The 21,044-nt window shown below is 41.3% G+C and overlaps 1 protein-coding gene and 1 long non-coding RNA gene across 6 annotated transcripts in view; one reads left to right on the top strand and one right to left on the bottom strand.

Annotated features, from left to right (window-relative positions):
- Positions 1-11,951, bottom strand: part of LOC121674407 — a 100,528-nt gene extending 88,577 nt beyond the window's left edge. For 2 of the 5 annotated variants that reach the window (XR_006019610.1, XR_006019609.1), the window contains exon 1: positions 11,570-11,949. This is a non-coding gene — a long non-coding RNA (uncharacterized LOC121674407). Of the gene's footprint in view, positions 1-11,569 lie in introns of all 5 variants that reach the window. The other 3 variants (XR_006019613.1, XR_006019611.1, XR_006019608.1) reach the window with 3 other exon arrangements.
- A 2,567-nt stretch (positions 11,952-14,518) lies between these two features.
- CUNH18orf21 (chromosome unknown C18orf21 homolog) lies at positions 14,519-20,310 on the top strand. The gene is made up of 5 exons (XM_042048918.1): positions 14,519-14,607; positions 14,724-14,746; positions 15,494-15,693; positions 18,607-18,815; positions 19,215-20,310. Exons 1-5 carry the CDS (start codon positions 14,534-14,536, stop codon positions 19,366-19,368), a joined length of 660 nt encoding a protein of 219 aa, XP_041904852.1. The 5' UTR covers positions 14,519-14,533; the 3' UTR covers positions 19,369-20,310.
- Positions 20,311-21,044: the final 734 nt, after the last annotated feature.

Raw genomic sequence — 21,044 nt, 5'->3', positions numbered from 1 at the left:
CGTAAAATGAAGGTACTGGAAACAAGCAGAGTGCACACAGAATGCCAAAAGTACTGTCCACAAGCTAGAAACATCTGAGAAGTCAGGAAGTACAAAGATAAAGTTTGAACTCCCATGAACTTAACTGACTTCTGTCCTGCAAAGAATATGAAAGCATATAGTAAAAGGGTCTTTGGTAGTATAAACAGAAAAAAAAAAAAAACCACAAGGAAAAATGCTGAGCCACTGTGGAGGAAGGGTGGAAAAGAGATTAAAGACAACACAAGGAAGGCCTTAACTAAGGATTTTCCCACGGTTTTCAATCAGAAGTTTTTAGGTTACATTTAGAAACAAAGATAGGGTGAATGATGAGAATGTTGGTATGCAAATAGAAACTACCACAGCTAGCAAAAAGCTCGATCCAAAAAGTTAAATGCTTGAAGTCTGATTAATCACCATCTCACACTTCTAAAAATTTCTCTCACGTGTAATGCTGGTCCAGTGACAAATACTTTTAATACACCTTCTAGCAGGGAGTGAAGCTGAAAAATAGAAGATATGGTTTCTTTACTTACAAAAAATCTGTGAAGAAAAATAAGAGGAGATGGCAGTTGGGAAATTACAAGCTATTTCATTGGACCTCATTAGTATGAAAGGCTTTAAAATACATTTTGAGAGAGACAATATATAGAGACACAGAGGTAAATGAAAAATGGGATAAAGTGCAACAGCAATTTAGCAAGAGGACACCATACAAATCATCCATATAGTTTTCTTAGATGAGGTAGATGATTTTGGGAACAGATGAAGTGTAATAGATTTCATCTTTCAGGACTTTAGCAATGCATTTGACATCATGTTATATGCTATTAAGGAATCTGAGGACTAAGACTTTTTGCGTGGTTAAAAAACAGCTAAAGGAGAAGTAATAGCAAGTAAGTGCCATTAAGAAGGTATGCATTGAATCAATTAAGACCAGCAGTGGATCTTCAGCATCCATTCTGGGGCCTCTGTTGTCCTTCCATAGCTCTTGACCACTGTGACCGAGGTAGAAGAGTACCTGCACACTCCAGTGCCAGTAGAGTAGTGAAACTACAAATGGAGCGGCTTGAAGACGTGAGCCAAAGAAATGGGGTAAGCAGCAAGGCCCAGGGCACAAAATGAAAATACCTGGGATATGACCCAGCAGTGACTAATGAGGACTATAGTTTTCAACAGGAGAGTGACTAAACAGGTAACATGATGAAAAAGGCAAGTGAGGCCGTAGGACACATGAGGACAGGGATTTCCAGTAGAACCTGGGAGACAAGGAAATTCCCCCTCCAAAGATACTAACAGAGATGAGTTGTTTAGCCCAGCAAAAGAAGAGCTAACTAAGCATATAACAGCTGCCTAGAAACGCCTTGAGGAAGATGCCTCCAGGTAGAAGTATTACCTAATTCAAGGAGCAAGAAGAGCATGGTGGAGGAAGAGAGTGTACATGCCACACATTCATCAAGGCTGTACAGAAGGGAAACAGCTATAAGCCTATGAGTTTCTCAAATAATCTCCCAGATAGAACAGTAAGGGCAAAATTACAGCCTTGGAGTTGGAGGTTGATACACAGTTGGAAGCATCACATGCTGTAACACCCCTTACAACTGCCGGGACCCATTGCTCGCATCCACTGGTCACAGAGTGTCCTTTAGCTCTTCCATTACTAGTGTGGTACTGATATTATTACTGCTTTGATGTTACTGGTTTCATTTTTGGGGACATATCCAACACACTTACCATTCCATTTTTCACATACACTTTTCATTACAAAATCCATGTAAAACTAATTACACAGATAAAGGCTTTGCGATAATGCAGGCTACTTGCAAGTAAAAATAAATAGAAAAGTGTAGAGCCCAAGATCATTTGAACACCTAGGGCTCACACAAATACAACATTAATAATAATAAAGTATTCTGCGAAATAATTAATTAATAATAATTATTTTGTGAAATAATCCAGGGAAAACTGCAGAATTGTTTTTAAATTGTTATTAGCTGCTTAGAATTTTGTCAGACAGGTGCTCCAAAGAGAAATTTAACAGAAACTGTATTTTCAGAACTTGTGGAGAGATACATTTCTCCTGAAGAGAGTGGAGATTTGGCACTTCTATGAGCAGAGATGATCTGGCCCAAACATTCTTGTTTGCAGATGATGACTACTATATTATTCACTTTGTCTTGGCAGTCAATCTACAGAGGGAGTGCAGCAGAATAACAAAGCCTTTTCTCTTATTTGCTGACAACATTTTTAGCACATCTAAGGAGAAATCTGAAGAACCATAGTAATTTCTACACCCCAGAAAATGTGTTAAGCAGAGAGAAAAGAACAGAGAGGATGTCAGTAGCTGCAAAATACAAAACAAAACACATTAAAATGTCTCCAAAATGGGAATGTGAGGTAATAATCCTTAAAATACATTGTAAGAAAGTATTTGAAAGAACCTTTCCAGGAAATAGTGCCTATTTACACCCATTAAGTTTACACTTATTTGAAAACAAATCAGTGGATACTTATACTGGGGATGAATCTAATCCTTGTATCCAAAATAATAAATTCAAGGGATTAGCCAGGACAACAACATTTTTATCAAACAGAATTCATTTGTATCCATCCTCACATTGTCAGAAAAGTAGCTCTCTCCTAATTAGCAGATCTCGAACATTAACCTTTTGTCTTGACTGCAATCACTTCGATTAGTGGTAATGTTCAGCCTCCTCAAAACTTCTTTCATAAATTGACTATTCCCATGGTAACAGCTGCCACTTTCATTCTACAAACACCAAGAAAATGTGATTTCCTTTATATCAGTGGGCCAGGCTGGGGGTGCAACTTTGGCCTTTGTCAATGATTTTTTCAGACAAAACTGTTTATTCCAGAAGAAGAGGAAACAGGTGCAAGCACAATTCAGGAAACAGTTGTTGACTAGTCCACAAAGCAGGTTTGGCAACGCTTTGAAAGGAAGCTGTCAGACAGCCTACCTGCAAAGCCAATATGTTCTGTGGCTGCATGAGGGAAGGACAAGCACATTCAACAGCAGCCACCAAAGTTAAATCAATATTTTCTGTGGGTTGTTGTTTGGATGGCTTTTTTTTCCCTTTTTGGTTGTTTCTTCAGTGGCTCAACAAACAGTTGCAAGACATCAGCTTAATACCTGCACAAGAATAGTTGAGAAATGTAAATCAAGGGTTTTCATTCAAAGAATATTGAACTTTAGCCAAAAAGAACATCAATTAATTGCTGAGATGCTGACACAGCTTTAATGATCAGTGTCTTCATCTTCAATGCTCACACTGGTCTATAAACAAAGTCCTAATCTCAGTTGAAGTGAATTCCCAAAGTAGCACCCACTTTGGTGGGACCAGCAAACATTCACACACAAAGGCACTTCTTCTCCAGCAAGTCAAGTGAAATTTTTCTGAAAGTTTATCAAACTGAGGCTTTTTCCAGAAAACCCATCTGTTGCATATGAACTCATCTGATACTTTCACCTTCTTTGAAACTGAAGGTTTCTAAGTCAATCTGTCAGGGTGAGAATGGATAAAGTGAGATTCACATCTACTTCTCCAGCAATACACTGAAAGAATCAAGTTTTCCCTTAGTCACAAATACAAGATTCTGTCAGAAAATAGAGCTGCAGTTTTCCAAAGTTAGCATTGCATGTTCGGTTTCTTAAATTGGTCTTGAAAATACATTTTTAATTTTTTAATTAAATTTTTAGCATTCACAAAAAGGACTGGCAGACAGCAAAGAGACTGAAAAGTTAAACACAACTCTAGAAGCCTTTATTTTTTTCTTCTCCTTAATTCCTCAATAACCCTTTCAGCACCAGACCAGGTGATTGCTTTTCTTGCCTTACATAAATTTCACTCCAGACATACCAATCCCTGTTGTTGATTAGATGTTTTGAACCCCATTTGGCATTAGGCCTACTGTTTTCAGTCAAAACTATCAAGTGTTTGAGGACAGAAAAATCATGGATCTGCTTTTATGAAAGTGAACAGTCAATGGCTGCAGCTGTGCAACCTACATAAACTCTGTCTCTGCTCATTCCAGCAGATGTTAAGATTGCTCAGAAATGGACTAATTTCTGACCCTCCTGTCTGAGCATTCATCATGCTTCTGTATCTGCAGGTTTTGTTGCCATAAGAAGATACCAAACCCAATTCTAACAGTAAAGCCCATGGCTTCTCCCACTGTAGCCGAAAAGGAGAATGCCACTAGTTAGAAATGAATAGGAGGCTGTAAATATATTGCAAGCACTGAGATGGTGTATTTATACTTACATGAGTATCACAGACACTGCATGCCATTCAGACTCAAAACCTCACTCTGACACGGGATCAGAATCCAAAAGGGGCCAAATTAAATCTCTCAGCTCTGGGCTCACATTGGGAAAGTCTGGGTTTGAGTTTGTGCCCAGCATTGCAAGCTCATGTTTATTTTCACTCCTGTTCCAAAAAAAAAATTGGAGAATAATCCAGAACTGCTCATCCAGGAAAGATTCCAAAGGCTTGCCAAGTTCCAGACTACAGTCCATGGAAAAAACCTAGTGCACAGATTTGCTGCAAAGAGATGCCTCTATCCATGCTCAATTTGCACATGTTTTAGGGTGGTTCTCAAAAACAGAACAACCTTGGGAAAAGAAGGATGAGGGAATTAATTGAACCCTACCTGTGAATGCCATGAATACCCTTTAATGCAAAGAAATGCCAAAAAACCATTCAAAGTAAGCAAAATAACCGAAAATATTCAAAGTAACCAAAAAAGTAATCAAAAAATTACTGCAGATCAATGAAAAGGAGGAAATGGTTGGCAGAAAGGGTTGCCTGTAGGACTGGCAGTATCATGGTGACAAAATCATTTTACAGGACAACTCGTGTTTTGTAATCGTGCTACAGGCACCAGGATCATTAAGGTATTACTCCCACACCCCACAGTACTAGCCCACAGCCCATTTGGTGCCCCCTTTTGCAGCCTGGCCCATCTTCCACCTGGGAGAGGGGTGTGACTCTACCTGCATTAGCCCTGGTGTCAGGAGAGGCAGAGGAAGCAAGCAGTGCTCATTTTCCCCTTTCCTCAAGTTTGTTCTTTCTCTGCAGTAAAACACCAGAGCAGAGCAGCTGTACCTGTATGTTTTACAGGGATTTGTGGATCCTAGTGAGGTCAAGGACTGGATAGAGCCAAGCTGGAAAGTCCTATACTGCAGCATGATAGATAGAGAGGAGGGGATCCCAATTACAATGCCTTCCAAATTAAATCCTTAGAGGGTAAGTCCTGGCTTCTCTCCCACCACCCCTGCAACACCATTAACTCAGATCTTACAGGAAACAGGCTAAGGAGGAGACTACTGTCCTGACCCACAAATCCTGTAAATCTCACTCACTCTTTGGCTCAGGAATATTAACAGGATTGCCATATTTAGTGTCTTTACTATACCTAAAAAAAAAAAAAAAAAAAAAAAAAAAAAATCAGTAATAAGTAATATGGGGGATTCAGTATGGGGTGTTGGTTTGTCTTCACACTTCTTGTAAGCGTCTCCAACTCCTGCAAAGCAGCACAGGCCCTTCCTACCTCATGCCAGGGAGACATAAACAGCATCCCTGCATCGCTCCTTGAGTTTTGAGGTTTTTTTGCATGCTTTCACCCCATATTAATGGAACTTGTCCCACACCAATTGGTGAGCTAATTGCTGTCAAAGCAGGTGGTAAGACACACCTGAAAAATATATTTGGTATCTTCATCTCATGTGAGGGGAATATAAGAGGAAAAGGATGTCTTTTCCATTTTCCGAGGCCTGAAACAAAAGTTAAAGCAAGCTTTTACGATCAGCAGAGTTTGAGGGACAATTACCCAGCTCCAGTGGATGCATACCTTGCACCTATCTCCATCTAATTCCCTTCTCTGTGGTTTATTTCCCTCTTGGGCATGCCATGTGCCAGGGGCTCATCGACTGACAGCATGCTATCAATCTGCTCCAGGCACCGAGCTCAGAGGCAATTCAAGATACCAAAACCAGGAGCAAACTCATAAGGTACTCATGATAAAGAGGTAACATTTTTTTCTACATTCCCCGCAGTTATCTTGTAGGGATGCTGGCACAGTAATGCCCTCAGTGGGAACCTACTGCTCAGTGCTAACTTCCCAGGGTTGGCCACCTAACAGATTCAAATAGAGATATAAATAGCACAGCTTTATAAAAATTAACAACAGCACCAGAGGTCTGTGTGAGGATCAGACCTCAAAACGTGACACTGCGGAAGAGATGCTGCACTGGAGCTGCTCAGGCAGAAGGCTCCGCATTTGGAGAAGGAAGAAGCGCTTGCCAATTGGCATTCCAGCAGTTAGTTGCTGGCCAAGATTATCAAGGTTGAACTTTATACCCGTAGCTTCACAAAGGTCACACTTAGCAAACTGTTGGGGTTTAACAGACCAAGGATGCATTTGGCTCTTATTCCAAGGCTCTTTCCTTGATGTTAATATTGATGACACTGGAACAAACATCTCAAGAGCTGCACAGAAAGGCCAATGCACAAATGTGCTATACTCAACATATGGAAGAAGTCTGAAGCCTTTCAAACCACTTAATGAGAAAGCTGTGGATATCAACAGCAGAAGGAAAAATCTAAAATGGGAGGAAGAAGCTTATAGCCTACCATGCTGATTTATATTGTTAGAGGGGAAAGTACATAACAATGTTAGTTATGCTGAGGATTTTCAAAAGTTGCTTTTATTTTTGGTTTTCTTTCAAAAATAGTGTTTCAATAAATATGCATCATGCTGGGTTTGTGGCACCGGTAGTGTGTTGATCACCATGGTACCTGAGCACTCAAGCCAATGATTAACCAGCAGAGCAAATGAAACAGAAGCTGAGAGCCAAAAGGCACTGTGACAAGCACTTCACAGAACTTATGTATGCCACTGCATCTCTGTCTGGACTTTTACTCCTTCAGGCTTTCCACTGTCTATCTTCCCTACTCTTAGAATAACTAGATCTTTTTATCCAAACAGTGCTTAGGGATACACAGATCTCAGACTGGCCTAGGAGAAAGGAGGAGATTTAAAAAACCCAACAAACTAACTCAAAAAACCAATACACAAATATTTTCATCAGGAAAACATTGCTTAAGCATGCAGTAAGGAAAAAAATGATTTTCATTTCCATAAATTGATTATGAGTTGACAAACTTTGTTACGTCTGCCCTGCCATCAACCTAGCCCTTAAAATTACTTTTCTGAAGAAGGGAAACAAGTCTTTGCTCGCTAAGGAAATGACCTTTCAAGGGAATGATGCAGACCATACTTGAACACCACTGTTATTTTTATCTAATAATAATGAAAATAATACATAAAAACATATGGCTATGTGCCTTCTTGAAAAAGACCAGAGATTGCATCAGCCCCTCTCCACACTGCAAATAAGCAACAAGTTAACACAACTCTGATGATGTTTGTTTAACATATGTGCATATAACTAGTGTGAGCTTTTTCTGCCTTGTGATGCTTAAGCAGAGGCCTCTGGATTTTAGAAAAAGAAATCTTCTGTTGAATCATCTACCCCTTGCTGTTTTGTTTTCTGTACAAAGACTCTGAGGGGGACAGGAAAGCAGAGGGCCTTGCATGCAGGCCAACTTGACAAAGGTTAGATCCTTTCAGTACTGGGGAATTGTGCAACTATAATACAACCCTCACTGAAGAAGTTTCCTGTTTTCCATCACTAATCAAGGCAATGATACTGAATTCTAATTAAATTGGTGTCACGTGGAGTTTTTCCTCTTTACTTTAGTTGCTTCACACTTAGGAGGTAGTTACATCCAGTTTATTCTTTTAAAGAGGAGTAGGTTTTGGGGACAAGGCCCTACTACCAGCAATGAAAATGCAAGTGCTCACTTCCTAGCACAGGTACAATATGTTGTGCTACCACTGTGCCTCAGCAGCAGCAGCAGCAGCAGCAGTTTTGAAGTAGGTAAGAAGCACTGCACCACCCACCTATATTTGTGAAACTCTGGATTAAAGCTCACTCTAAGCATCGGCCTGATTCTGTTACTTCTCCTGTGTCTAAATTATATCCATCACTGTCATATGTAAAGATTCAGATCCTTTGTGCACTTCATCAGGCATTATAATCGAAGCTAATGAAAGACATGTTTGTTTAGCTGTTGTAAACGGCTTTGAAGATCTCGGTTTCAGCCAGGGTGATGAATTAAGGATGTCAGCTGGGCAAACAGTTTAATTTGGAATGAATTTAGCTAAAATGGATTACTGAGAAAGCAATATGGATTTTTCAAATTCATATTATTTCACAGATTTTAGCAGTAAATATTTCACCCCTTCTTACCATCTGAGTCACCAGGCATAGAACTGGAAGAATCAGCAGTGACACCAGCTTCTCAAACACAAGACCAACTTAGGATACTATAAACAGGTGTGAAAAGCCACTTTTCAACTGCACCAGGGAGTACAGCCCTCAAACAGTTATCGTTCAGCTGACTACATTTCTGCCCAATAGCAATTCTGTAAAGCAGCCCGAACATGGTAATCAAAGCATTTTATGACAAAACTCAGACACCAACAACTGCAAAGAACTATTCCATAACACCAGTTATTTATTAGAAGTACCTGGCTTTTATTCTCCCTGGTGCATTTTCAAATGAATTAAAATAATACCTTAAAGGGAAAGAAAATTATCTTTAAATAGTGCTGTTGTTTTGTTGTTTTTTGTTTTTTTTTTTCTATCCCAGGTAGTTTGGAGTCAGGAAGAATCCAAAATAACAGCATGACTGTTGAAAATTACAGGGTAAGGTTGGAAACCTCTAGAGGCCATCTAGTCTGGCCTCACTCATGCTCAAACCAGTGCCACCTTAGAACAGATCATTCAGAATTAAAGGGGAAAGAAAATAATTTAAAGCAAAAAGAAATACAAAAATTAAGTCTTCCTTGAGCCCCTTTTGCACCAGAAGGAAAAAGATGCAAGGAAATATTTTCTTGAAACATATAGCTCTTCTGTGTTGTTTGTAAGTAAATATGACCAACATGGAAAATAGATTAAAGCTGCCACCTTTGCTTGACCTAGTTCCCTTTCTGCCTTGATGCGGGTAACGTTTAGCACAACGTGTGGCAAACTCTGACTCAGCTGCCAGCACTCCTGTGCCACACTGCTGGCCAGAAAAGGCTAAGAATGCTGCATGTTCGGCTCCAGTGACAGGGAAAACGCTCCATATCACTCATTAGCAGCCTGCTCCAAGTTAATTAAGGAACGGAGCCGACAGCTGCTGAAGCGGGTTCCACCCCATCTTTCCCTGGGAAAGCAAGGCCTCCAGAGCAGGGCCTGGACTCTACAGCAAAGAAGAATAGGGTGGGGGAACCTTGCAAGATCTCAGTGAAACCCAGATGACTCATCAGAAAGGAAAGCGTTTCTATTTTGGCAAGAGGCTGAAAGAGCAGCCCTGGGTTGTGCCGCAGCACAGCAATAAATGACCCTAAGTGCCTGGGACAAAATCCTGCACACACTGATATTCCTAACAGCAGGGGCTATTTCACATCTCATAAAGCAAAGGGGTTTACATGACAATTAACACATTAATTAGCAGCATCTTTTTCACAGGTGAAACATAGGTTTGAGATTTCAAGATTTTTAGACAACAGTTCTGTGAGGGAAAATTAAGGAATAGTTTATTATGACTCAAAGTGACAAAGATTTACAGGCAGAACTGGCATAGGAGTATGTTTTCGCACTGAAGGACACTGCAACCTGGTGATGGCCTTTCCCATAACTTCCACGGAAGGAGCACCTCCTCGTACAATCTGCACTCTGCCATTCAAAGCCCAGCCCTTGGCATGGGCGAGCTGCCAGGTGGGGCCCTTCATGAGCTGACCATAAACAAGCCTAATGTACCACAAAGTCACACAGGGACAAAGCAAGGGCTGGACTTCAAGGAGCAGTAGATCCCATTCCTCAGCCCCAGCCGCTGACGTGTGTGGCTCCCCACTACAAAAATCTCCTTGACTGTATTTATAGAGATATAACGCTAAAAAGCAACTCTGCTAATTTCACTGAAAATAGCTATCAGCTATAAGAGAATGTTTACTGCCCTAGAGCTTCACATCTTAGATACAGAGTTAATAATTTCTACCAGAGACCGCTTTAAAGAAGAGTTGGCACTATTAAACTGCATGAATATTTCTCGCTGAGGTTTTTGTTCAATACCATCTTTAATTTCTATTATCTTGTGAGAGGATGGATTTACAAGTATACAAGAAGATGTAGAATACTGGAAACTGAATGAAAGGAAGAAAAAATTGGAAATTGGAACTTGCAGCTTTCAAGATCAGGTGGATTCTGATATTCATTGGGTCCATTCCCTATCAGATGGATGTTGCCAACCCATGGGAAATAGTGAAATGCTTTGTATATGTTATCTTTCACCTCCCTCAGGTACATACTGCAAGGAAGCTGTGTTCTAAACTGTGTATAAACTAACAAAAAACACACTAATCTTTTACATGTTTTGGCCCTCAAGGCACAGATGAATCACTATGTCATAGCCTTACCAATCATACCACTCACAAAATAAATCCAGGCTCAGGAGGAACACCAGATAACTTGTCCTTTAACTAGCTTTTAAATGCTGATGTGTTGTTTCAGAATATGATTTATTTCTTTTATTTATCAGCCTGTCTTGTTTCAAATGGGTACTGTCTGACTGACCTCTAGATACCCTTGCATTTGCTCTGTGATATCCCCAGAATGTCAATGCTTTGATTCTTCATCTTTCATTTCCCAGACATTTCTTACTGGTCACTTCTGGTAGCGGTGGCAGCTGAAGTGAAGTTTATCCTCTGATAATCTGTACTGCTTTAATGGTTCCCGGCATCCCGAGGATATTTTCCAAGTGTTATGGTGACACCAGCTGAGATCTTGGCAATAGAAAAGTGTTTCATGTGTTTATTTTCTAACTTAGTCTCTTGTGGCTTTTTTTGTTTTCCCAAGCCTCTGCCACCCCCTTGATTTCTATGGCTTAATGCCTTTTGTTATTACTATATTCTTTGTTATCACTTCTTAATATCTTTCTGATTACAAAGCTTTTGAAAAACCTGAGGGTTTTTCAAAACCTATGCATCCAAAAATCTCTTAATAAATTTCTCTAAACCTCTGAGCCACATTTGTCCAAAAGCTAAGCAAAAATCCCCTCTAGAAGGAACAACAATAGTCACATCTTATTTATATATTTCTCTGTAAACTAGAGTCAAGGAATTATAGCACATAAACCTTGTAAAATGATGAGCATGTTTCAAACAGTTCTAATAAAAATATGACACATAAAACAGGTCACTGGTTTTAGCATGTCTCCAAAATAACATATGCTTGGCAATGCTTATCCTTGTAGCATCACTATCCTCTTTTTTCCATGAGAAAATGAATCTTGCACAAGCATGCCCGAAAAAGCAAAATTCTCATATAATTTCAATCGCTCACTCAGTTTGTTCATGACTTTTATACAGCTGACTGAACATTTATTATCTCACATGAAAGAGAAACCCTGAGTTTGCTCACCTTGGTCACCTGCAGGATCTTTGAAATGCCTCCTCTTCTGTTTCTTCCGAAGAGTACGTTTCCGCATCTCCCAGTCCATTCCCGAGTCCACTGAACATGCAGACATCAATAAGTTCTGGCTAAGTTATCCTACGTAACTCTGAAGAAAAAAGGGAGACTTGCAGATGCTGCAGAAGGTCTTCTTTACTCTCTTTGAAAATTTTGTTTTCTTGGTGGTCTGTCACAGCCGGGTCTCCGGTAGTAAACTGAACAACCTATCCTCCTGGCTCTTCTTTTCTTCTTTTTCTTTTCTGTAAACACATAATCAGGGCTTCAAATCCTTTAGGCATCACAAACTGTATTTCTCTATTGCCCTCTACTGACTGCTGGCTCCCGCCGCCTTCCCGGAGAAGTGGCGAGCAACAGATCCGCGGTACGCGCTCCCTGCCGCCCGCCCCCGGATCGATAATGATACACGATGACCAAAAGTCAACACAAATCATTCTATTTTTTCCTTTGTTACAAAACACCAAAAGTCAACACAAATCATTCTATTTTTTCCTTTGTTACAAAACACCAGGCAAGATTTACAGCCTGTTGGCCAGCCGTGGTAGCTACAAAACACTAAACAACAGAAGCAGGAAGCAGTTCGTAATATGGCTCTGCTAACGTGGGCTTTTTTTTGGTGAACAAAAGCCAGGAAAAAGTAGAAACGAATGTGTTCTGCCTTGAAATGCGGATGAATTCATCCCACTGATGCCATAAATACTGTGCCGGGGATCTGAGGGTTGTCTGGTTTTAAGGGTTTGGTCCTGCCAACACTGGATGCACAGAAATACTGCCTTTTGATGGGAGTTGTGCAGGAAGGGGCTGGTGGAGAGCCATGAATTTGAGGCCATGGGTTTTGGCCATTCCCCCTTTGACTCTAGAGCTTTGTTTAGCACATTCAGCACCACACCTAACATGGGAAAGCCTCATGTGATGGGACCCGGGACGAGACAGGTCACCCTGTGTGTGGATGGCACTGGGAGTGGCCGTTTGCCCTGCTTTTTGGACAAAGATGATCTATAACGCAAAGAGAATCCAGCAAACTAAGATAAGAAAAGGAATGGCCCGGTGTTGTCTCAGGAGCAGGAGAAAAAGAGTGTACAAGCATTTCAGCCAGACTGGAAGAGACTGAGGGAGAAAAAGGCAGGGATAAAAAGTGTAAGAGTGAAGGTGGAGGTGGGGGGGGGGGGTAATAGAAATGAATCCTTTGCATTGTGTTAGTCACTGCTTGGTAAGTACAGCACATGCCTGTTAATCAGGTCACTCAGGCACTTTTTCTCACAAGAAAAAGTTAATCCACGGTGCTGGTGCAGATGCTCGGGCCCACCTGCACCACTCCAGGGGCAGGGAGCAGTCAGGTCCCAGCTCCAGGCAAAAGAAGAAATCCCTAGCACATTTCTCTTTAGCTAGGCAAAAGCTGGGAAAAAAACGTGGCACTATCTTGCCTCACCATTCTTCCTCTGCAACCAACTTCCCTAGGGAACAAATGTGCTTAAAAAATTATAAAAACAGACCCACCCCTCAATAAAGTGTTGGAATTATTTTTGCTTACTTGTGTTCAAAAAGTACTTTCATTTTCTCCCTCCATTATTAATAAATGGGAATATTTCACTTGCCAAAAAATCTGTTGACTGATGAACACTGGTTGTGTTTTGAACAGATATTATGTGACATCCCTGCTCTTCCACTCAGAAAAGGTAGGAGTTTACTCAAAAATTAGGACGAAAAAAGCCAGCAACACGGCAACAAAAATGTAATACTGAAAGGTTCATTGAAAAAATTAGTTTCAATTAAAAAATAGAGTCAGCAGAGGCCCTAATTGTAGCTATTATGAACATTTCATTAACAAGTCTGGATTTATTGACTGTGCTGTAAAGCTCTCTTAAAGGAAGTCTTGAAATTCCTTTTTCTCCCTTGCTTTTCCGCTTCTAAAGTCCTCGGCTACTCCATGTCAGAAAATAAGAAATAATTATATTTATTCAAATTCCTTGATAGAATATTGAAGCCTGATCAGCTGAATACCTCTCCTAAATGAACACCATTACCAATAGATCAAAGGATAAAAACGTCTAGCAAATGAACAGGGCCGAGGGAATTAATAAAACACAGATCAAACGGTGAAAAGCTGAAGGTTTGGTTTTGGGGCTTTGGGGGGGGGGGGGGGGGGGGGGGGGGGGGGGGGGGGGAGGTTGTTTTTTTTTTTTTTTTTAATGGAAACACATTTGCAGAGTGATAAAGTATGGAGTCGCCAAAATTCACGGGAAAGGCACCTCAGAGAGGGTGACAGATGAAGTTCAGCACTGCTGAGCATCAGGAGGATTTCTGGAGATGCTGCAGCAGATCTTTCACCTGACAACCCCTCACAGAGAATCTGTGATTTTTTGTTTTGTTTTTTTGGTGTTGGTTTTTTCCCCACAGAATCACAGAACTGGTAGGGTTGGAAGGGACCTCTGGAGATCACCCAGTCCAACCCCCCTGCCAAGGCAGGGTCCCCTGGAGCAGGTGACACAGGAATGCATCCGGGTGGGTTTGGAATTTCTCCAGAGAAGGAGATTCCATGACTTCTCCGGGCCAGCCTGTTCCAGTGCTCTGCCACTCTCAACGTAAAGCGGTTCTTCCTCATGTTTTTTCCCGAAGGTAAACGTTTCCTTTCCTACGGGAAAAACTTTTCACACTGCTGAGGACACAAGCGGGTACCGCGCCCCGAGCGGGCGAGGGGCGAGCTCGGCTCCGCCGGGCCCCCGCCCGCGGCCGCCAGCCCCGGGCCCACAGGCGGGGCCCCGCCGCCCTCCAGCGCCAGCCCCGGCCCTGCCCCTCGCCCGGGGCCCGCCCCAGCCCGGTACCCTGGTGCTGCGGCCGCGGTGCCGCCGGGGCTCGGCCAAGCGCTGCACATCGCCCGCCTTCCCTTCCCTTCCGGCGGGGCGGGCGCTCGGCGCCATGGGGCGGCGGCGGCTGCTGGCGGCGGCGGAGCGGCTGGCGGGGGCCTGCCCGGGACAGGCGCGATTCCTGCTGTAAGGAAGCGCGGCGGGGCGGGGACGGGCGGTGGGAGAGCCCGGCGGTGACGCGTGGGGCGTCCCCGCCCGGTGCCCGCGGCCGCGCCGTGACGCTTTCCCTCTCTCCCGCGCAGGTGGATGCTCCGCAACTCCCGAGGCGAGTGAGGGGCCCCGGGCGCAGGCGGTGGTACCGGGGCCGGAGGAGAGGGGCTCCGGAGCAGGGCCCCCCTGAGCCCGGCGCGCTCCAGCGGAGGCTCCTGCGGTGGGAGAGCAGCGCGTGGAGGCTGCGGAAGGACAGGAGCGTGGGGATGCCGGCTCCCCCTTGTCCTCCGCTCTCCCCTTCCCCCTGCACTGCCCCTGCAGGGCAGCGCTGCGGGGCTCCCGGCAGGAATGGCGAGCTCGCCAGGGAGCTGGGCCAGGTGTTCCTCGGGGGATTAGGGAGAGGCGTCCGAGTCCAGCTCTGGCAGCCGGAGCTAATGAGGCAGATGCAGGAGCATCTTATTAGGTCTGAAATTTGTCTCAAAGCGTTTCTTCATCCCAGCCTGAGGTCCTGTCATCTTCTCACACTTAAAATGGGCACAGAGCTTTACAAGGCTTTGGTGTCCCTGATCTGGTAGAAAATTGTGCCCACATGGAGCTCCTTGCAGAATTGTGAACCTCCGTTGTTAAAGATTTTTAGCAAGGGATCGCATTTTTTCAGGAAAATCTACAATTACATATTGTGTAAACTTTTGCCATGCATAAACTTAGCCTGACCACATTCTGGTGCTCAGCTTCCTCTTGTGTTCTAGTGTTATCTTAAACACAGAACATGTATAGGTAATGTTCAAATCGAAACACACCATTTTCAAGTTTGCTTATAAAAACGTAGTTATTTAATCCATTTGCCTTTATTTATCTGTAGCTAATGAACGTGGATTAGAAAGAATATGTCCTTACTGCTTCCAGTTCCTGGCTCCTGACAGCTACCGGGTACGCCTTAAACCAAAGATGAAAGTGACTCCACAGATAGAGAAAGTTCTTAAACGAGAGGCAAAGAACCATAAACTTAACATGAAACAGACGAAGCTTTTGAGAAAGTACAGGGAGTCAAGAAGCATTCTGGTAAGGACATTTATTTGGAACTGACAAGTACATGATATTTCTGTAAATTTCATGCCCCTATTTCAGTGGCATAAAAAAGAAGATACAGAAGCCTTTCTCTTAGAAGAGGAGCCCACACATTTCTTTTTCACGAGCATAAGACTGTTCCTTTCTTTTTGGAATAACTTCTGTTCATAAATGACATTTTTAAAATCTCCCTTCCACAATAGATAGATCATGAACACAATGACAAGACCAGTAAGCTTTTCTCTCCAAAAAAAACCTCACGACCCCATGTTAGAGAAGCTACACAAACATCTAGTTTACTACCTTTGTTTCAATTTTATCAGTTGTTGAGCAGATACATTTTGACACAAGCTTTACTTCATGTATTTCACCAGACTCTCACAGATACATCCGATTATTGTTACCATCTCTATTAATAGAATTTTTTACGTTTGTCTGAATATTACTGTTTATAAGGAGTCTTTCAAAACTAAACTACAGAGGTAATTTCAACAAGTTGATGTTTTTCTTGAGACTTCAGTTATTTTTCTAAAAGTACTCACACGGAATGTGACATTTAATTACTATTGGAAGAATAATAGTATACATTTAATCTAGTGTTGCCAAGGTATGTACTATTTTTACAACAGGTTATGTGAATGGTTGTTGGAATAAATGAGACAGCGCCCTATTGTGCCCAGCAGTTGCTGGCACACTTGGCATTTTCTTGGATGAGACTCTTGTGGTTTCAGGAGTAAATTTTGTGAAACCAAAAATTATTAAAGAGTCAATAAAAAAAAAAATTTAAACTGAGGAAATATCACCAAGGTTCTTAGGTGTCAGAGCAAAATAAGATGCTTCATAAAGGCACTCTCCCCAGATTGTAGATCACAGTTGAGCTTCAGAAAGGACATCTGAAAAGGTTCTTCACCCAGAGAGGGGCTGGGCACTGGTACAGGCTCCCCAGGGGAATGGTCACAGCACCAACCTGACAGAGTTCAAGAAGCATTGGGACAACACTCTCAGGCATAAGGTGTGATTCTGCAGGGCCAGGAGTTGGAATTTGATGATGCTTGTGGGTCCCTTCCAACTCAAGACGTTCTGTGATTCTGCAAGCTGAAATCTTTGGTTTATTTTTCTGGGATCACAAATGTTGAGGGTACATTAAGAACCTCTCTTTAAGCAACTGATGAACAGAGCAGTGTCCTATGAAATGATGATGGGCTCTTAGACTTACTGCGTAGCTGGAGAGTGTTTGTAGGGACACACTGTGCATTCATATGAGTAGTTTAAAATTCAGTTTAAATAGGCCCAGTTTAAACTCTGGTATGTAATTATAGTTTGCTGTACTTGTGTTCAGTTTGAATTTGTCCTGTGGATTATGATTTAAGTGTTTCTTGTCTTAAGTCTTTAAAATGCTGTCAGCAACTGGCAGCTTTCAAAATTAGCAATGTAGATCCTGGTAATCTAATACCTGAGACATGTGAAAGTGAAAATTCCAGTGTGGTTGGAAATTAAAGCAAGCAACAATATGGCAGGTTTTACCACTGAGACTTTTCTTAGCAAGTAGAACTTGATTTTAGATTGCTTCTGCCATAAAAAGACATATAAACATAGGGACTGTTTCAGGGCTTTAAAAATTTTTGGAGTTAACTGCTGATCCATTTCAGGGAATGGAAATTAGCTGTGAAGTGCTATGATTAATCCAGTAATTCCTGCATTGTAAAGTGGTCACCTCCATTTATATTCCACACAGTGCTAAGTCACCATGAGATGCTGAGTTTTTTTCCCACCTGAATTTCATTTAGAAGAACTAAAAATACATCAGTACCTGAGCACTAAAAGTTAATGCTGTTTCTTTTTTTTTTGGTTCGTTAGGCTGACAAAATAGTGTCTAGAGGAAGTCAAAACACTTAACTAAAAATGTTTTAGCATTTCTAATATAAGTTTTACTAAACAGTCTGCATTTAGTTAAATTTATGCACTTTGAAATGAAGAATGATTTGGTGTAGATGTTTTCAAAACTGCTTAGACATTTTTGTGACAGTCTTCTGAGTATGTTTTTTTAACCAGAAGCATCACGCAACTGTCTTTCTGTCAGTTTGTTTGGTGCCTCAGAAAGTTGTCTGGCTGTGTTACTCTCATATCTCTTACTATGAGTAGTTGCCATGGCAGTAAGGAATATCAGTGATGTCTGACAGTCTCTGTGACTGTGTGACATGATCTGTTCTGATGCACCTCTCAGCTTACGGTGCTGCTGAAGTTCCCTGCAGCCTAGAGGTAGAGAGAAGAGAAAGTGCCCTTTGTTTAGAACATTCTCCTTATTGTAGTAAGTACTTTTGCCCTAATACAAAGCCTCGTCTTTGTTCACTGAGGCTTGCTGGTTTTAGTTAAATGGATGACTGGGTTTGAGAGTAGTTTAAATATTTTATCCCAAGACTCCCTGAAAAGTGTGCAGTGTAACTTCATTGGGGGTAGAATATGCTAATGACTTTAGATGACCCAGAATGTCACATTTTTTAGCCAAATACCCAATGTATAGGAGTACTCTTGTATACTCAGCGAATCTTGTACACTCAAAATATGATTTTCCCAGTTCAGATGCTGTTTCATCTGTCTTGACAGGGTTGTTCTCTGTATTTCACTGTACAATATTACATTCAGAGGTACGGGTCTCCTGAAATTAGTTGGTAGGGAATTGGAGTAATTTCTAGATAAACCCAAAGGATGTGTTTAGCTTAAGAAGCCTGGATTAAAATACTAGTTATAAAGTCTATGTTACTTTTTAGTATCTCATGTTTTACTTAAGCAAATATTTAATTTGTGTCATAGTATTTATAGAACAGCTTGGATGATTCTTCTAATGGCTTTATAACAAAGGTGGGAAGACTGAAAGGCAGCTTGGTGTTTCCTTTCTTCTCTCCATAGCTGGTTACTTGCAAATCTTGCAACAAAACAACAAGACATTATGGTAAAAGCAGAGATTTTCTGGCAACGAAAACACAAAATTGTGGCACTCCAGGTATCAAATCTAGCTTGAAGACACCAGATGTAAGAATTCAGTCTGCAAAGAAAATGACACCTGTAAGCTGCAGTAGGTTGGGATCTAAAGAGAGCAGTCCCTCATCACTTTCCAGGTACCTGTTTCTTTCCTGTTTAAGCAGCACTTTGCCAAGTAGAGTGTATTACATCTTGTTGATTTTAGATCAGTCATTTAGTAAAGTTTAAATTAGTAACTAAGTGTATTTCTCAGTTGGTATGGTTGACGACATCAATTTTAACTTTCCAACCTTTAAAATCAAAGATTCTCATGAAAAGCCACTGTGTGCAAAGAATGCCCGTTTGTGTCATTAATGCAAAATGTTTGTCTTAAAATTTGCGTAACAAAGTTATACTTCTGACTGCTCACTTGCACATGAAAGTACACTATTTCTCTTGAATATTATTCACTCAAATTATATATGCATGCTTTTACAGCTACTTTATGTTAATTCTGATTTCTCCCCTTTAAGACATTTGAGCCTTCTGTTTTTCAGGACACGTGAATCTGGACAGGCAGCAACCAACTCTGCTTCCAAGACTCCCCGAAACTCCAAATTTCACTTCTCTAAGCTAAAACGGATGCTCGACCTAGAAGAAAAAGAGAAAAACCAGAATGCAGATTTCAAAACCTTCTTGACTTTACTTTAGTTATATATTATTTCAAAGTAATAAAGATTACAGCAATAAACATTGCTCCAGTTTTAGTAAATCAACAAAGTGATTTCTTTAAAACTCAAGCTCACAGCCTGTACTTTGTGAAAGCATAGACCATATTTTTTATAAGGAAGCTCTGTTTCCAAGGGGGGGTGATTGTCTACAGAGGGAGATGAGAAGATAGCCAGTTTAATGTGCTTGGGAATCTTGAACATGTTTTGCAGTTTCTGATGCCCCAAGAATTAAAAGCCAGGATTTATCAGCTTCCTGCTGATGATGGTCCCACTAGGACCATTTAATTGTCAAGATTAAAGATTTTCAATTTAATTTTGGCACAGAGATGAGAGAGGACAGTATAAAGTCACCGTTCAGGACTGAGGTTATAGCCTGTCCTGCTTACAATCTGCAGTGGTAGTTCTGCAAATGGTGTGTCGCACTTCCCCTCTGAAAAAGAGAGCCAGTTAGTTAAAAGCATTTACTTTCTTGGACTTAAATGTCTGTATTTTTCTTTTGGTTTTGCTAGTTTAATAAATAGTTTTAAGTGCCTTCAGACTCAGTGAACACTGCTTAATGACCAGCAACTAGCTTGGTGGACTGCGAAGCAGTCCAGGGCAATGAAGAATAGTTTGTTAACTGTACTTAGAGTCTCAGAGATTGGCATGTTATCTTTTTATATCCCCTGTACACTTGCACAATAACTGAAGGGTTCACTGCTCTTTGTCTCTTATGTTTGTGTAGGATAAAATGAACTGCCATTCTTTAATCAAAATACAAACCTTAGTGTTGCCTTTTCCAGTGTAGAACTTGGTATTAATTCACCTGTTCCTGTACTCACAATCCAGTCCTCTGGAAAAATACTTCATTTTGTTGATGGAAAATGTGTTGCACAAAAGTGTTTGGAAAAAAAAATTGCAATAAATTTTCCTATTAAAAGTACTCATGTTAGGTACTGCTGTGCTTCCCATGAGGCTTATGTGAAACCAGCACAGGCATCTGCTGTGTTTTAAGGTGCCCCAACATTATTGTGTTTGTTAGATCAAAGCACATTTCCCTGTTGTCTCTGTTTACAGTGCTTCCTACACAACACCTTGTGGTCTCAAGAGTGCATTCCTTTTGGATAAAACTACAGATAAGGGATAGAAGACATAAAGGGGAGAACACAGCCAGTGTGCTGGGAAAGCTAATGGGCAGTCTATCCACAGGATCACAGGAGAGCTTGTCTAAACTACACATCTCCAAGTGTTTTGTGGGTGGTAGGCACCGAGCTGCAGGCGCTCTGCACACCAAGTGTTACCACTGCAGCACACTATTTGTTAACAGAGATGGAGCCTTGTCATGCTCCAAACATCTTTTTTTCTTTGGAATTACCAGAGTTGTCAGATATGTCCACATGTATTGTTAAAAAAGATTGTTATTGTGAGCTATTAGACTTTATTCTGGGAACAAAAGGGAAAAAGTCATTCAGTATGTGCCTTTCCTTGTTTTACAAGCTTCAAAATGCTGGGTAGAAATAATCTCCAGTGCTCTTATATTATTCCTAAGCCTTTAATAGAGTCTGTTTTTCCTGTTAACTGGACTTTCACAGAATTGGTGTATTGAAAAACAGACACGCATATGTATAAACTTACCTCTATACATTATATGTATATAGGTATTTACATACATACCCA

Source organism: Corvus kubaryi, unplaced genomic scaffold (genome assembly GCF_017639235.1).
Source record: "Corvus kubaryi isolate FWS band 111438036 unplaced genomic scaffold, C.kubaryi_AGA036_p1.0 68, whole genome shotgun sequence".
Classification (NCBI taxonomy): domain Eukaryota; kingdom Metazoa; phylum Chordata; class Aves; order Passeriformes; family Corvidae; genus Corvus; species Corvus kubaryi.
This window is presented reverse-complemented; position numbering and strand designations above follow the sequence as displayed.

What these genes read in the sequence shown, in the direction of transcription:
- CUNH18orf21 (XM_042048918.1), top strand. Translation starts at nt 14,534, where the DNA reads ATGGGGCGGCGGCGGCTGCTGGCGGCGGCGGAGCGGCTGGCGGGGGCC. An exon ending in GGACAGGCGCGATTCCTGCT is followed by an intron (nt 14,608 to 14,723) that starts GTAAGGAAGCGC and finishes TCTCCCGCGCAG; the next exon opens with GTGGATGCTCCGCAACTCCC. An exon ending in AGTCCCTCATCACTTTCCAG is followed by an intron (nt 18,816 to 19,214) that starts GTACCTGTTTCT and finishes TCTGTTTTTCAG; the next exon opens with GACACGTGAATCTGGACAGG.